This window comes from Cervus elaphus, chromosome 9 (genome assembly GCF_910594005.1).
Source record: "Cervus elaphus chromosome 9, mCerEla1.1, whole genome shotgun sequence".
NCBI lineage: Eukaryota > Metazoa > Chordata > Mammalia > Artiodactyla > Cervidae > Cervus > Cervus elaphus.
Genome location: NC_057823.1, coordinates 5,907,760 through 5,925,764, shown reverse-complemented (window position 1 = coordinate 5,925,764; position 18,005 = coordinate 5,907,760). Strand labels below are relative to the sequence as shown.

Genomic DNA, 18,005 nt, shown 5'->3' with positions numbered 1-18,005 from the left:
AAAGATAACATTTTTCACCTGAAAAATGAGCCAGATCACCTCCATGAACTTCAGAGATAGGAAATATGCACCCCAAAGTCAGGAGGAAGGGTGAGTTAGTAAATGAAGGGTGTTGAGACCACAGAGTGGCAATTTAGAAAAAACAAACACTTAAAATCTTTATACAGTACAGGAAACACTTCACTGGAAGTAAAGAAGCTAAATACTTAAAATTCAAATCAGAAAAAAAATCAAAACATATGAAGTACCTCTTTGAAAGGCTGATTATTTTCTACAATCTAAATAAACAGCAGAAATCAGCAAGAGGGACCTCGCAGAGTTGACCAGAAGAAATCAAAGTCAGCAAGGTAAAATAAGAAAGGAAACTTTAAGAATATGTCTGCCCAAGATAACAAAGGGTTAATGTTTAGCCCCAAGGAGGATGAGCCAGCTTCAGAAGAGGAAAGGATTCTGCAACAATAGGATCAGACCCACACCCATATAATTAACCCAAAGCAAACGCCCAGGGCTGAGGGGCCCAGTCCAGCCCCTGCACTCCGGAGCAGAGCTCATTCCACGGGAAGCAAGGAGCACCTTCAGGCTGGGGAGGATCTCGAGGACCCCGAGCAGAACAGGCTGACACCGGGACAGTGCTCCTCCATCGAGAGGATCCACTCCGGTCACCAAAGCCATCGTCTACAGCCATCAGTTCCCTGCAACTGGCCTGGCTTTGGCTCACAGGCTCCAAATCCTACAGACCCAAGAGCTCCTCAAAGAGAAGAATGCAGCGACTCCAGTGACCTTGATGGTGGGGGCCGATGCCAGGCACACTTTTGCCTCTGCAACGTCCACCATCCCCACCCAGCTTTGGCCGCCCCCTGCCTCTACTCCATCCACTCCCAGACACCAAGCAGGAGCCAGCCTCATTCGTCCGCTTGCTCACACGTCCATCTCCTTGCTCAGGTGTCCTTGTGCAGGACACCACCTGCACAACTTTTCATGGCAACCCTGAGCAGAGCACAGTTTGGCCCAACTGGCCTCCCTAGGAAGGACACGGTCAGCAAGGGCCTGGGGACCCTGGCAGAAAAGATGGCACTCAAAGGCCAGGCCACCCTATCTGAAGTGAGGGCCATTCCAGCAAGGCAGAGCAAGGCCTTGACCTCATTTGCTGGGAAGTGCACCAAGAACTCAGCTCTTCCCCAGAAGCAATTAACCCTGCTTGTGTGGATGGTCATCGTGTACTCTGAGATCAAAAGGGCTTTATCTAGAGCTTCAGCGGGAGGGGCCCAGGCTCTGGACGCTCTGTGACCTGGAGTATGCCACTGCCCCCTCTGAGCCCTGCTTTCCTCCAAGTCCAGCGGGATCCTGTCGCTGTCCCTGACTGCGCCTGCTGTCAGTGGGGGCTTGGAGAGCTGCAGGAGGTGACTGTAAAGAGAACAACACGGTGCCGCCTGGGGCTGAGTGCGCGGCCAGAGATGAAGAGCCCACTGCCCAGGAGGGTTACCTGGGAAGGGTCATCCAGGGGGACGCAGGGGGCTCCCCTCACTCTGGGAAAGAAGGGGAGGACAGACAGAGGAGGGATGAGAAGGGGAAGGGAGGGAGGGGAGGGAGCAGAAAGAACTGAGGAAAGAAGAGAGAGGGAGGGGAAAGGAGGGAGGGAGTAGGGAAGGGAAGGATGGGGCGAAAGAGAGACAGGGGGGAAGCAAGGGACACGAGGGGAGGGCTGGGGGGCGAGGCAGGGAAGACAGAGGGACAGAAGCGATGCCAGGGAGCTTGAGCCAAGACCCAGCGCAACCCCAGGACCCAGCACTTCTGCCTGCTTGGAGCTGCTCAGGAGAGACCGGCCCGCCCTCTGTCTGCTGAGCGGAGCCCTGGCCCAGGACCTCCTTGCTCTGTGCAGGCAGGCAGGCCCCGCACCCCAGGGGGGCCAAGACCCCAGCCTGGGGCTAGTGAGCTCAGGCCCGTGGCTAATGGTCAGCCTTAGCCGGCAGGTGCAGGAAGCAGAGGGGAGGGGAGCCAGCGAGGAGCCTCAGGGCCCTGTGGTCTGGCTGGGGGCAGCAGTGGGCACCACGAGGAGGACGCCCGGCGTCTACCCTGTCCACTGGATCTGCAGCATCACACCCACTGAGTTCCCCGTGCCTATGGCAGGCAGCCAGCCCTTGAGATGGCCGTGCAAGGGAGGCCACCCTCCCTCTGCCAGATTCTGAATTCCCAGGTGGGGGACCCAGGGCAGAGAGGGTCAGGAGGCAGCTCCCCTGGTCCCAGGCCGCCATCACCTTTCACCCATCTCCCCACGACGTTCCTTTAGACTGCGGCCAGCCAGACTCGTTTCCCAGAACTCCCTCCCGGACACATGCCCTCCGAGGTGGGTGACATGGCAAGGAAGGAAACTGAGGGTCACAGGCCAGCAAAAGAAAGGTAGGGCCCCAAACCTGGCTCTAGGTGACCTCAGGCCTCCCGATCCCCAGGTCCTGCCCAGATCTGATGAGTCAGACTCTCTCAGGGTGGGACCTAGGCACAGGCATTGCTCAAACTGCCCCAAATCCATGCCTGTCTGTGGGCAGACAGCTAACATGATGGAAAACAAATTTATTTTTACAGGCCACAGATTTCCTCTAAGGGGATAGTGGTCTCTGGAAAAAGACCTTCTAGAAGCGTGAGGGAATAAAGGTAACAATGGGAGGTAGAAGGTCTAAGTCGGCAGGTATCAGTGACTCAGAAGGGGGATAAAAGAAAGTCTTCTGCGAGATTCAGGAGAGGAGGCGCTGGGGGCCTGCCCCAGAGAAACCACAAGATGGGAGAGCCTGCCGTCAAAGGGACAGACTGCCATTCTGAGAACCGCTCCCTGTGCTACGGCGAACCAGCAGCATGGCACGGCATGGAAGGGCAGCCTCCTCCGCCTTCCCGCACCGCACAAGCGCTTCCTGTGAGCGGTCAGCAGCTGCAGACAGGGGCCAGCTTGTATTTGGGGCTGCAAGCTTGCAACTGAGGGGGCCAGGCGGCAGTCCCGAAGTCCAGGATGGCAGGAGCCCAGCCTCTGGGAACTGCAGTGCCTTGAGCCTTTAAGGAGGGTGGTGGTGGTGTGGGGGTTAGACACATTTTACCTAGATTTCAGTTCCTTTGCTGATGAAAAGGGGAACTTAGAAAACTAGAATTCAGAGGCTATTGCCTTCGCATGAAATCCATCTTAGTCCACGAGCAAGCGTTATATTAAGCAGAGAAATGCCAGGGGCGTTCCCATAAGAGTCGGGCGCAGAAAGGAATACACAAAGCCATTGCGGGTACCCAATGTTACTCCGAAGGTTCTCGATGGCACAGACTGAAAATTAAGCCAGAATTATCATAGTCCACAAATGGTACAGCTGTTTACCCAGAAAACCCAAGGGGATTCACAAAGATATATGAGAACTGAGTTCAATCAAGCAGCCTGATAAAAGATAATTGCATACAAATCAATAGGCACCCTGTATACCAGCAATAGACGGAAATGCTTTAATTCACAATGGCAAAAAGAAAAAAACCCTTAAAATAGCCCCGGTTTTAAACAATAGGTAACCCATATAAAAAACTTGGGATACTTTGCTAAGCAACATCAAATCAGAATCAAATCAATCAAAAATATACCATATTCCTGGTAAATGCTACAAATTATGTCCATTCCCCCTTTAATTGGTGTCTAAGTTTAATTTAATGTCAATCAAATTCACAAGGGATGTTTCTAACCTGACAAAACAATTCTGAAATTCAGTTGAATGAATAAACAGATGTGACCAGCCAGGAAAATTTTGCAAAAGAATAACAGCAAAATGGGAAGTATCCAGTCAGATGTTTGAAAGCAGCAGGCTCCAACAGCAATGGAATATGAATGCTGCATGCAGCCATGTTTTTTAAAAGGTGAAATTAATTTCAGCAATATATTTTACTTAACCCAATATATCCAAACTATTACCATATTAACTTGCAGTCACTATTGAATTTATCGATTAGATATTTTATATCCCTTTCCTTTGGTGCTAGGTCTTTGAATGCTGGTGTATATTTTGCATTCAAGAGCACTTCTCAGTCCAGACCAGCCACATCTCAAATAGCCAACAGCCTCGAGTGGCTTGTAGCTACCATAACGGACAGCAGAGTTGTCAAATAGCCAATATTTTACATATTAGAGCTTTAAAGCTCTAATAATGAACATAATTCAGTAGTGGTACAAGAACATATGCCTTATTTGCCATGTGGTCCAATTCCCGCTTTCAAAGGAGAAATATCCAGGTTCAGAAATGACTCTTTGAACATTCTGCTCATAGAGCCGGCAAGGGCCAGTCCCTGCAGTACCAGGCTCTGCTGCTGCCCTGGTGCTTGGGCGCTGCATGCCGGCTCTCAGAGACTAAAGCCATTAATCACGCGTAACATCATCAAAATAACAAAACCACAAGTCCAGGGCTCTAGGACATTTTTCACATTTACCACATCCAAACTCAGGATGAAATCCATGGGTCTTTTCAGTGCTGGCAGCTGGCGGCAACTGTGGGATGGCTGGCATTGCCTGGCGCACACCAACTCTGCCACGGCGTTTCATATTGCCATCACGTCGCCTGAGTTATGTGCGGGGTCAGCGACACTTGCCACCCAACATGTCTTCAAGAAGTCACACTGTGGAGCAAAAAATTACAGTGTGCACACAAAGGCACAGAGACGACGGAGCGTGTAGCCTTGGCATCCAGAGGAATGTCCCGGGAGGAAGGACCAGGACCTCATTCCTTTATTGAGGAGAGGAGGACACCGGAAGCAGATGAAGCCGGTCACACACTAAGTCAGAAAAGTGAGCAAGGCAGGCAAGCGAGGCAGGAGCCGCCACGCGGAGCAGCGAGGGGCAGGGCGGCCGCCTACACTCCACGAGACCACGGTGAAGGCGCCGCGGGGCAGTTTAGTGGGAGTGTCCAGCCAGGGGCAGGGCGGCCGCCTACACTCCACGATACCACGGTGAAGGCACCGCGGAGCAGCTTAGTGGGACTGTCCTCTCTTTCCTCTTGTGTCCTCTAATTGATGGCACCTTAGACAATGAAACTCAGAAACGGCCCACATTTCCCAGATCATCGACTTGGTCAGCACTCAGCATGCTGCTAAATCCTGCACCCCTCCTTCCAAAGCCCAGTGAGGGGCAATGGGAAGAAAGGGCAACATCCGGGCAATCCGAACACCGGCAGTGTTGTGGCCCGTGTCAAGGCTGCCCAGCTGCCGGGGACAAAGCTGGCCATGGGACGCGGCAGCCTCCAGCCCACGTTAAGGCCACCGCTCACCACGGTGCTCACTGAAACACGCGTGGCAGGGTGGGGCAGCGCAGAGCCTGCGAGCCTTGTCCTGGGCGCTAGGGCCTCCTCCGCCTCAGAGCGGAAGCGGTGTGCCCCCTCCACAGGCCCTGGAGGAGACATGCAGTGCAATTGAAATTCATGGATGAGCCCGAGGAGCCGGCTCCAGACTCAGTAATAACTTCTACATATTAATGGCAGCACAGCAGAGCCGGTGGACAGCTGACATTTAATATGAAACATACGCAGCAGAGCTAGAGGCTCCTACCTGGCCCTCCCATTTGAGAACGCCTGCCGGTGGGGAGAACGGGGCCCAAGGCAGCACCCAGCTTCAGGGCGCGGGAGTGATGCCCTCCACTCAGTCCCTCCATCCCACCTCAGTCCCCTCCCCTGCAGGACACCCCCGCTGAGAACACACATGACCACACACACACACTCACGGCTGAGTGCACACACGCACACATGCTTACTCAGACACACACAGACACCCACACACACTCATATGCACACACACCACACTCATACAGATATGCACACATGTGCACACGGATTCCCACGGACAGGAACGTGCACACACATTCACGTGGACCAGCAGCCTGCTGCGTTCAGACTACCGCACAAAGTCCCCCTGCTTGCCCAAGTGGAGGGCGGCAACAGTCTGCCTGTCAGCACAGACCCGCAGTCCCAGCAGAGGCCCCCGGAATACGTGACCCTACATATCTCAGAGGCCAGGAGAGGAGGCCCAGGCCACCGCTGGGGCCACCATACGGCGAAGCCCCCCTCGATGCTGAAGAAGACACCCCAGGCCGTGGTGGGGATGGGGCAGCACTCTTGTGGCTCAGGGTGGGTGAGCTCTTCGGCAACTCCTCTGCTCACAGAGGTGGTGGCACTTGTGGTCCTCGCACAAGGCCTGGGTGAAGACCCAGCCTCTCCTCGCCTCCCACCTGACGCTGGTCCCTCCTCACTCACTAATTGCTGGGAACATGGGGGCATGGGCAGTCAGGGCTAGCCATCAAGCAAGGGAACCTGAAACCCGCCAGCACCTGAAGGAGCAGCAGCCTCACACCAGTGCCAGAGACACACAGGCAGACGGTGTGGTCAGGGCCGGGGTGGCAGTGTGACAGGAGATGGGTGGTAAACAGCCTCCTTGCCCTGAGACTCAGAGGCTGGTACCCAAGTGTGCTGGCCTCCATGAGGGGCCTAGTCAGGCTCCACGCTGCCCCTGCACGGTGCATTGCCAGGCCCCAGTGATGGGCTATGGAAAGGTCCCAAGACCTAAGCCTGTCCATTCTGCATGCAGCTCAGAACTTTGGCAGGAACCTCCAAAAAGCAGACTGTTTCCTTTCAGAACATGGTTATGCCTGTGGGGTGTGAGGCGTGTGTGTACAGCTATAGCCAAACAGGGAACAGAGTCACAATGGGGAGCAGGAGCTGGGCAAGCGGGGACACGACCCCACCTCTGAATTACCTACACAGCCTTACCAGTCCCCAGAAGCCTTGTGCGTGTGCATGATAAAATATACACATCACATAAAATTTACCATCTTAGCCACTTTGAAGTGTATGGTTTGGTGGCATTATATACATTCATAAGGTTGTGCAATGATCACCACCATCCATCTCCAGACCTCTTTCCTTTTGGTAAAACTGAAGTTCTGTATCCACAACACTCTGTCTTCCTCCTTCAGCTCCTGACAGCCACAACTTACAACTCTACCCTGTCTCTAAGATTCTGATAATCAAAAATGCCTTCAGATGCCACATTGGCTGAAGCCTGGTGAGTCTGGATTTTCGACCACAGACCTGCCTACGCCATTCTAAGGGGGCCACCACGAGACAGGCAGGGGCCGTGGGCCCTCTGCTGCTTCCAGCACAAACCCCTGACAAGCCAACCTCCACCAGCCACAGGTCAGAGCATGTCCCTCCTCAGTCCCAGCAGGGAAGAGCCCCTGGGAAGCTCCTTCCCTCCCACCAAATGGCACTAGGTGCGAAGTGGCGGGGAGGCCATCCATCTGTGGATGCCCCAGAAGAGACCAGGGGGTATCTATGATGAAGTAAGCCTGGGTTCTCAGCAAGTTCTCAAAGAAAGCTCCTGCCTGCAGGAAGCCCTGCCCACCTACTAATCCCACTGCCAGTGCAGCTCTCAACACTTCCACGTATGTCTCTGGAGGCCCGGTCAAGACCTCAGAGCTCCCTGGATTCACACTGGATTCATTTGCTCACGTGATATCAACAGACTCAGAAATGCTGCTTCTCTGAAGAAACACCTGCATGTCTGGTAGCAAGGAGCCTGTGTTCCCAAAGGCCAAAAATCTACCAAGGAACGCAGGGCACAGACTGGCCATGGCTCCCACCTCTTCTTCCATCAGACCGATCCCCTCAGCTGATCCCCATTTGGTGCCAAGACACCCAGAGTTGCTTTACAAAGGTCTCAGAAATGATTGTTCCAGCCCCACTTGCCACCTGAACAAACTGAAGCTCATTGCTCAAAGCTGGATGGTGACTTGGCACAGCCCAGTCTCTTCAGGCCCAGAGAGGGTCCCTCCCTTACTTAAGTTTCATTTAAACCAGGGGTTTTCAACTTACGTTTCATGAACTCCAAAGTGGGGGGCAAGAAAACTGCACAAAACCACATGAGTACACAATGCTTTCTTGCGGAAAAGGAGCTTTTGGGGCATTCTCCTAGGGGGCCTACCCCACCAAGTGTGGACATTCTGGGGTATGTCCACATACCCCTTCCCTGGGTATGGAGAGGTGACCATTCCTGGGTATGGGGCACAGGGTCTTAGGGGCAAAGCACTGCACAGGCTTCTATCCCCCACTCCCCAGACACTCTTTTCATGGCCCCTAGCTGAGCTCCACCCAGCTGGAGCTGGGCCCTATGGACCCAGGGACAAATTGCCTATGGTACAGTTACCAAAGAAGCATGGGTACAACGTGGCGTGTGAATGTCTAGGACATCTTCCTGGATGAAATGCCATTTAGCTAAGACTACACTGGGCTCCAAAATCACTGCAGACAGTGACTGCAGCCATGAAATTAAAAGACACTTGCTCCTTGGAAGAAAAGCTATGACAAACCTAGACAGCATATTAAAAAGCAGAGACATTACTTTGCCAACAGAAGTTTGTATAGTCAAAGCTATGGTTTTTCCAGTAAGTCAGTATGGATGTGAGAGCTGGACCATAAGGAAGGCTGAGCATCGAAGAATTGATGCCTTTGAACTGTGGTGTTGGAGAAGACTCTTGAGAGTCCCTTGGACTGCAAGGAGATCAAATCCTAAAGGAAATCAATCGTGAATATTCATTGGAAGGACTGATGATGAAGCTGACACTCCAATACTTTGGCCACCTGACGCAAAGAGCTGACTCACTGGAAAAGACCTTGACGCTGGGAAAGATTGAGGGCAGGAGGAGAAGGGGACAACAGATGACGAGATGGTTGGATGGCAACATCGACTCAGTGGACATGAGTTTGAGCAAGCTCCAGGAGAAACCTGGCATGCTATAGTCCATGGCGTCGCCAAGAGTCAGACAGGGCTGAGCGACTGAACAGTAGCGTGAGCCAGCTAAAGAGGGAGAGGTAAGAGTGGTCCAGGGAAGGGCACAGTCTGTGCAAAGGGCCTAAGACGAGAGTGTCCAGTGGCAGAGAAACTAAAAGGCTGATGTGACTACTGTAGCACAGGCATGAGGGAGGACACAGTGACAGACAAGGCCAAAGACTACTGCGTCAGGTCATGGGAGGCCTTCTACGTATGCCAAGCCAGGCTTCCCTGGCGGCTCAGACGGTAAAGAATCTGCCTGCAACACAGGAGACCCAGGTTCGATCCCTGGGTCGGGAAGACCCCCTGGAGAAGGAAATGGCAATCCACTCCAGTACTCCTACCTGGGAAACTCCATGGACAGAGGAGCCTGGTGGGATACAGCGTATGCGGCACAAAGCGTCAGACACGACTGAGAGACTGGCAGTTTCAGTGTGTTTGAATTTTTTCTTTCTGAGTTTGGATTTTTTAAGGGCAATCAGAACCACTTATGACCACTACATAAGAAAAGTCTTAAGCAAAGGAGTGACATGATTGAATGTATGGTTTACAAAAACCAGTCTGGAAGCTGTGTGGGGAGATAGTTGCTCCAATTTGGAGTCCCTAAGGATCACAGGACTTGGAGTTCGGCGTGGTAGAAAGCTGTGAACTGAGATGCAGTCTGGAGATGTCTAGGATGATGATTGGCTGCATGTGGGGGTCATGGAGAGAGCAGGAAGGGGCAATCCTGGGATTCCTGCCCAAGTGGACGATGAGGTCTGGAGGAGAGTAGAGAGACCCACGTTCCATTTCAGAAGCATGGGTCACTCAGGGAAGGGGCCCATGAGGCAGCTGGGCAGGCAAGTCTGGAGCACAGGAAGAGATGCAGGACCTGAAGTCTGGGTGAAGTGTGGTGGCCCAGCACACTGGTCCTTCCCCTTGCTTTCTGATAAAACCCCAATCTGTTCCAGAGTTTGGGGATCTGACCCTCACTCTCAACCCCAAAGATGGGCAAGAGACTCTGGCTGGGCTCACATCACAGTGCTTGATTTAAAGGTGGGCCTATAACCTAAGGGCACCCCAGGTGTTCAGTTCAGTTCAGTCGCTCAGTCATGTCCAACTCTTTGCGACCCCATGGACCGCAGCATGCCAGGCCTCCCTGTCCATCACCAACTCCCAGAGTTTACTCAAACTCATGTCCATTGAGTCGATGATGCCATCCAACCTTCTCATCCTCTCTCGTCCCCTTCTCCTCCTGTCCTCAATCTTTCCCAGCATCAGGGTCTTTTCCAATGAGTCAGTTCTTCGCATCAGGTGGCCAAAGCATTGGAGTTTCACCTTCAGCATCAGTCATTCCAATGAACACCCAGGACTGATCTCCTTCAGGCTAGATCTCCTTGCAGTCCAAGGGACTCTCAAGAGTCTTCTCCAACACCACAGTTCAAAAGCATCAATTCTTCAGCACTCAGCTTTCTTTATAGTCCAACTCTCACATCCATACATGACTACTGGAAAAACCATAGATTTGACTAGACAGACCTTGGTTGGCAAAGTAATGTCTCTGCTTTTTAATATGCTGTCTAGGTTGGTCATAACTTGAAGTTGCCCTGAGCCACTAGATCCAGCCATGCCTAAAGACCACCTCAGGACCCCAAGGAACTGGGCCCATGACACCTTGCTTGTTTCATCCAAGTTGGCTTTCCACCACTTGAACTGAATGAATCTTAAAGGACAAGGAGAATAATAAGCCAGGTAGGAGGCTGAGACCACCCTGGGCAGCTGTGTAGATTGCCAAGAGCAGGGCCAAGCAGGAGCCTCTGCTCCTCCGACCTGGAGCCCAGGGAACTCAGACGTTCCCGCAGCCCCTCTTTGATGTTCCTGAGACCTCCTCATTGCCCTCCAGGCAGTGCCAAGGCAAGATGAAAGGTAAGGAGACTCTACAAAGGGCAACTGCAAGTCCCACACACTTCTCACCCTCAGCCCTGCAGCCCAAGCGTGTTGCACCTGCCCTCGGCATTCTAGCACCTGAGCCAGCTGGAATCCAGTGTGTGGCCTCAAAGACAGTGGCCTTTATAGGAAAATGAAACTCAATTCCATCCCTGAGGCCAGCAAATGACCTCTCCCTGTCTGTGGCCCTTAGTGACTTTTAATGCTCATCAAGACTCTACAGAGCAGGGGCCTGGTCAGGATAGCAGCCCAGCAGGGGCGCCCCAGCCCACAAGACAGCAGACTTTGATCATGCCCCTCAGAGTCACTGCCCAGCCCGCAGACATTCCCACTGATGGCCTTGCCAACCAGAGACGCCAGGCCAGAGAGGTCCCCTGAGCAGCAGTGCGTGCAGGAGACAGAGGTGTGGCAGGGCGCTTTCATCCTGAAGTCTCCACTGCCATAACCTCCCCATAAGGACTCAGGCCGCCTGAAAGGAGCTGCAGCCCAGAGTATGTCAGTCACAAGTCACCAAGCCACCTGGCCACCAGACCCCACAGCTCCCACTCACCAACACTGACAATAGTCAGTACTGCTGACCAAGGTCTCCAGGAGTTGACTAGAAAAGGTAGGAAATGTTTTAAAGAAATGCATTTCTTTATTTTATTTTGGCACGCAATAAAGGCAATAACATGTAGTGAGCATGGTCTTAGAACCAAACAGACGTGTATTTAAATACAGACTTGCAGAGCTTGAAGCAGGCTATCTCAGTCAATTCATGTGTAAAATGGGAATAATATCAGTCACACACTATAGGGTGTGGTGAGGATTAATCAAGGTGATATAGCATAAGGTGCTCAACAGCAAGCCTGACACGTAACATGGGCACAGTAAACTGACGTTCTGTTATTATTTTTTTGTCAACAGGCTTCTCATGGGTCTTTAGTGAGCATGTAAGAATGATATGAAATTACATATCATGTGGCCTGAGAGGTACTAGAGAATTCTTCCATAGCAATGAGATACACAAGTATCCTTTGTTAAGCATCATTTTCTCACTCATTGTGAAAAGGCAAATGTTAACCTTCCCCTGAGAATATGATGAACAATATCTATCTAGTGGCTATAAGAGAACCTGGAAACTACATATACCAACCTCTCTGTAAATATAATGTACACTATGTCTTATGAAGCATGTGGCTTTTCCAGTAGTCATGTATGGATGTGAGAGTTGCACCATAAAGAAGGCTGAGCACCAAAGAATTGATGCTTTTGAACTGTGGTGCTGGAGAAAACTCCTGAGAGTCCCTTGGACTGCAAGGAGATCAAACCAGTCAATCCTACAGGAAATCAACCCTGAATATTCATTGGAAGGACTGATGCTGAAGCTGAAGCTCCAATACTTTGGCCAGCTGATGCAAAAAGCCGACTCATTGGAAAAGTCCCTGATGCTGGGAAAGATTGAGAGCACGTGGAGGAGCGGACGACAGAGGATGAGATGGTTGGATGGCATCACCAACTCGATAGACGTGAGTTTGAGCAAGCTCCAGCAGTTGGTGAAGGGCAAGAAAGCCTGGCGTGCTGCAGTACATGGGATGGCAAAGAGTCAGACACGATTGGGCGACTGAACAACAGCATGAAGCATGTGGCATTTCTTGAATCTACACCTCTACCTGACTCAGCTAGAATTTTCACCTTGGCAGGCTCAGGTCCTCATCTCATGTCATTCTAGGGAGCAGCACCCCTTGCACTGTCCATCCATGGGGTTCTACAAACCTCATGTTCTGATTCTCATGGGAGCATTTGACCCCAGCCTGAATAGAGTGCTACCCAGGAGTCAGCCAGAATTATCAGAGAAAGATTATCAGCCAGCACTGCTGCGTGCCTTGACTTACCACAGAAGGACTCCACCCGAGAACAAAGCCAACACATAAGAAGGCGGAGGCAGGGAGACAACTCGGGAGGGGCACCTGGATCCGGACAGGCCTAAAGGCCGAGCACCGTATGAGCCGCTCACCTCCCATTTCTGTGTAAATGGTCTGATTTGTGTTTCCTTCACTCACAACTAAAAGGATCCTGACCATAGGAATCCCCTCATGCTAAGCAGAAACAGAGACTGCTGTCCACAGAAAACAGCTGCTGATGCCTTCCTTTAAGGCAGAGAAAGAAACTCAGGACCAAGCAAGTAGATGGGCAAATGTGCGTCCCTGGCCAGAAGCAGGACAGCAGGCCTGAAAAGGCCTATGGCTCTGGGGAGAGGCACATCCCCCTAAGCACCGAAGCATCTCAGCCAAAGCTGTAAGCCGCCAGCTGCCTGCTGTGACCCTACTTCCTGGTTTCTCCACTTGTCTTCCAGGAATGCACATTCCTGGGGTTCCTGCAAAGAAGAGATGGATGGCCTCATCTGCATGGGAAGTGCTACAGTACACGAAGTTCAAGAGGCATCTTTATTACAGAGCTTCTCAGAGATCCCAGTGGGCGACCCTGAATCTCCCAGGTTGAAAGCAAGTTGCAGCGTTTCCCACACCAGTTGTCCATTGAACCGCATTTGCTCAGAGAAACTTGTGGTGTGATCCCGTAGAACTCCTTTGCAGAAATTAGGGTGTAATACTTTGCTTCTCAAAGGGAAGTCCCAAAGCCCAGGAGCATCAGCCTGGTAGTTCATTAGAAATGCAGAACCTTGAGCCCCACCCTAGACATGCTGACTCAGACTCTGAATTGTAACAAGATCTCTGAGGATCTATACATACACTTCAGCCTGACACACCTGCTTCTGTGTGTTTCACTACCTATGAAGGAAGACAGGGCTCAGAGGAAGGGATACTGAGATGGCTGCTGAGATGAAGAGATGCATGTAGGACTATTCTAAGAGGGAAGGGCTCGGGATTATAGTTCTACTACCACATGTCAAGGTCTTCTACTTGCCCAGACTTGGAAGCACCATGGCAGAAGGGGCTGGACAGAACCAGGCCAGACCCCTACCACCACAGACAGTGTGGCCTTGGGCAAGCCACTCAATCTCCCAGAGCCTCAGCTGCCCATCTAGAAATGAGGGATGAAGAATCCCTCCCACCACAGGGCTGCTGTGGACCAGAAACATGATATTTAAACCCTAGGCGCTTTGCAATCGGCCCATCAGTGATACACAGAGGGACTTAAATAGTTAAGGAATTAAGTGGTATCAAATCAGGACATTCACACACCAAAAAGAAAGAAGGAAAAGGAAAGGACTAATGATGCTGCCCCACTGTCTCAGCGCCATTTTCACTGACCACATTCACGGCCACGCTGGCAGACCCCAGCCCCTCCTTCAGCTCCAGCCTTCTCTCCAGCTGTGTCTTGCACTTCTGCTGGTGTGTGTCCAGTACATGTGACATCTCACTGCGCCTGTTCTGACCAAGCCAATGCCCACCTGGTACTTCTCTGCATATGCTCTTCCCTCTGGGCCTTTGCCCCCTGGCAACTCATGCTCAAAGAGCCCCCAAGGAGCATGCTTTCCAAGCCCTGACCAGAGTGGGCTCCAGACTATTAGCTGAGCATGGTGCCCTGGGGGGCAGGGGGTAGACACCAGGCCAGCTACATCTCTGACCAGCACAGCAGACAACCGCGCTTAGAGGTACTAGCTGAAAACACAAATCATGGAATGAACAGATGAATGAATGATATATGAACAAAGCCTCTCTGAAATGCTTTCCATCAAGAATTACTCAGCACACAGGAATTGCTCAACAACAGACTGAGGAAATGCAACCCACTCCAGTATTCTTGCCGTGGAAATCCCATGGACAGAGGAGCCTGGCAGGCTACAATCCATAGGGTAACAAAGAGCCAGACATGACTGAGCAACTAACAACAGACCACTTCCATGTCAACTCCCCCAGCCCAGCTCAGGCCACCACCACCCCCATTCCGAGCCCCCAACACCAATTTCCTTTTATTTAGGAAATTCACCTCCAGCGTAAAATAAGCGACACTTATGAAGTCTGGGACATCCTCAGAGGCAACAAGGATATAAAGGGCTGCACCATATTAACCCAGCTATCCCAAGGACATTCACAGTTGTTTGCAATACGTCTGGGTTCTAACTAAATCCAGCCAAAGGCAGTGATTTTCCGAAGCAACAAGTGACATTTCCTGTGTGTCCATAAAAAGAACACCACCGGTTGTGGGGTTCGGTGTAATTGCTGGCTCTGCAACTTGCAGGGCAAGGCTGAGGACGGGGGGCTTGGGGGCCACCAGGGCTGGGAGAGAGGCCACTTGCTCCAAGCAGGAGTCCCCTGAGTAGTAATTAGAGCAGAACCCACGGTGGGCGGCTTCAGATGTCTGGCCAGCACAGCCAGCCTGACCACCACACAGCCAATCCAAAATAGAAAACTGCAGTGGCTTCTGCCACGTGCCAGGCCCCGGGGTGGCCAGACAGAGCACTGCCAATGTCAGCTTCCTCCCTGAGCATTGATCCAGGCTTCCTCCAAGGCTCTCTTATGCAAAGCCATGGTCCCTCCAGGCTCCTGGAAGCAGGAGAATTTCCCAGAGCTCTGGTCACATTGAGCAGCCCAGCCAGTCCCAGAAGGGTCCCACTCCCCAGCCTCTCCTGTCCTTCGGGGGCTGCCCGAGGGCACCAGAGACTGCATTTCCAAATGCTCCACTTGGCTCAAAATAGAGAAAACTAACTTTTCAAATAACCAGCTGAAATCCAACAGGAAACCACAGCATAAAAAATCAGCCAGGGGGCAGAGGGATAACTGGGCATTTCAGCACCACTGCGTGTTCGCTGGGCTGGCACCACCTGCACACACAGAAACAAGAAAACCACCGACCTGCATATGTGTCCCCACACACATATCACACGTGCTACAATGCACAGCAACACACTGAACAGACACTGACATACAAGTGAGCAAAACCCTGCGGAGATACACAGGCACAAGTCACAATGACACAGTCACATGTTCACACAAGTGCACATGTACTTAGCTCCTAGCACCCATGCCAAAACACGTGTGCAGATGCATGCACTCACCGAGATAGACACACACCTGAATGCAAAAGGAAAACCAGCTCCTGTAGGCTTAAGGGGGACCACACCTGGCTACTTGCTAAATACTTTGGGAACGTGGCCCTCCCCCTGCATAAATCACCCTCCCGGTCCAATCAAAACAACTTGCCTTCCAGCCAACCCCTTCGGCGGTCCCTAAGCACAAGGGTGCAGAGAAGGTCCTCAGTACAGGCCCTGCCCTCCCAGCGGACCCCCAGATAACCGGCTTCCAAAGCCCACGTGAGCGCAGTGGACAGACAGAAGGGAGAGAAGCGTACTCACCAGCCCGTCGCAGTTGCTGAGCGCCACGGAGGAGGCTTCAGCCAGGCCCGCGACGTCTCCGACGTAGAGGCAAGTCCCAAGCAGGGGCTCCACGCGGGTGGCACCCGATTCTCCCTGCCACTCCAACGTCGCCCCGGGCGCCACGAGGCGGGCATTGGGCCGCAGCCGCAGGTGCAGGTCTCGGCCAAAGACAGTAACATTGTAGAAGAGGCGGCCACCGGGGTCCTCCTCGCTGCCTCCAGAGAGCCCGGGGATCTGGGCAGGGGCGGCCCTGCGGGTCCGAACTCCAGGCGGGGCCGTCGCCCCCGACACCACGTGGGACACCAGGCGGCCCTGGGCGTCAGTGCGCACCGGCACCGCCAGGATGCGCTCGGCCCCATGCCCCTGGGGCCCGCCTGCAAAGGGAAGGGGCGTCAGACCAGCCGAGACCGAGGAGCCCCAGGGCCCCGCCACGGAGCACAGCAACCTCCCAAACCCCGCCCCACTGCGAAGGGAAGGGCGTTCCACTGGGCACCCCCAGAAACTAGCCTGCACCTCCCCGGCCTGCTTCCAACCGAGAAGGGGCGTTAACGGGGCTACCTCGCTGGCGCCCCTCCGACCTCCGGGCGACCCCTCTGGGACCCTCCCAACCAAGAGCTCTGCCCCCTGCCCCGTTCCAAGTTGGGGTTCCTCAGCTCCTCGCAGTTCCCCAGGGGCGGGCCCGGTCAGACCGTCCCCCGCCCCTTGAACCTACCGTCCTTGGCAGGACATGGGGCTGCTCTGAAGCCATTCCCGGTCGGTTCCCTACCCGAGCGCTTCTCCCTCTTAGCAGTCCCCGCCGCGCGACTGCCCTCACCGCTCCCCCCGGCACTGGCGGCCTGTGCTCCGCGTACAGCTCCAGGTTAGCCGGTTGCCGGCCGCCTCCCCCGCGTGCCCGACAACAGGGAGGGGTGGAGCAGGGTCCCTCAGATCTTCGAGGATCCCCTCCGGGGCGTCCCAACCAATCCTCAAGGCCCAAGGCGGCGCGCTCTGCACCCGACTGCTCCCGAGCGTCTCCGGACGCGAGCCGGGGCGCCGCCTCGCCCTGGCTCCCCCGGACCCGCTGGTGCTGATGCTGCGCTCGCCGCCGCCGGGCTTTCCCGGCCCTCTGTCTCCACGCTCGGCGTCCCGGGAGCCGCGAGCGCTCCGGGGCTCCCCCCGGCCCGAGATTCCCGGGCGCGCCGCAGGGCGCCCCCTGCCCGACCAACCCGGCCCCGAAGTTGGCCAACTTGGCCCCGGGCGGGGCGCGCGGAGTTTGCCCAAGTCGAGCCGGACGCCGCCTGGGGAGGGGGTGGTGGGGCGCGCGGGGCGGAGCCCTGCCGACTGGGGTCGCGAGGCGTGGGGACGCGGCCGCACCTACCTGGGGGGTCGGCGGCGGCGGCGAGCCGGGCGTCCGCGAGCAACGGCAGCAGCAGGAGCAGCAACAGCGCGGGGCAGAGCAGGCGGCCGGCGGCTCCCGCCGGCGGATCCATGGCAGCCGGACCACAGCCGGGGCCCCGCACTCGCAGCCGGCGCGAAAGTTCCCCGCGCGCCGCCCAGCCCACATCTGGGGCAGCTGGAGCCGCCCGCAGCTGCAGCACCGCAGGGCGCGGGGCGGAGGAGGCGAGGCGCGGAGGGGAGGGCGGGGGAGCGCGGAGGGGAGGCGGGGAGAGGGAAGGAGCGAGAGCGAGGGAGGCGGGAGGGAGGAGAAGGCGAGCGAGGGGGAGGGCGGGGACGGCGGGCGCCTCAGCCTGCGGTGACCCGGCGCTTGGCGCGGCAGCCGCCGCCGCCGCCCGCTCCCCTCCTCACGCCGTCGCCGCCACGGTTCCCGGCTCGTAGCGAAGCAGAGACACCCCGAGGCGGCGGCAGAGAAGCGCCGCGGGCCGGGTCGGGGGAGCCCCGCGGCCGGCCACCTTCGGCGCGCCCAACGCACTCGTGGCGCGCCACCTCGGAGGAGCAAGTT

The 18,005-nt window shown here is 54.6% G+C and overlaps 1 protein-coding gene across 1 annotated transcript in view; it reads right to left on the bottom strand.

The window, feature by feature from the left end:
- Window positions 1-17,678, bottom strand: part of ADAMTS2 (ADAM metallopeptidase with thrombospondin type 1 motif 2) — a 254,991-nt gene extending 237,313 nt beyond the window's left edge. The window contains exons 1-2 of the mRNA XM_043910722.1: window positions 17,424-17,678; window positions 16,046-16,440 (exon numbers count right to left, since the gene is read on the bottom strand). Of these exons, the coding sequence (XP_043766657.1) occupies window positions 16,046-16,440; window positions 17,424-17,535 (507 nt within the window). The 5' untranslated portion in view covers window positions 17,536-17,678. The remainder of the gene's footprint in view (window positions 1-16,045; window positions 16,441-17,423) is intronic.
- Window positions 17,679-18,005: the final 327 nt, after the last annotated feature.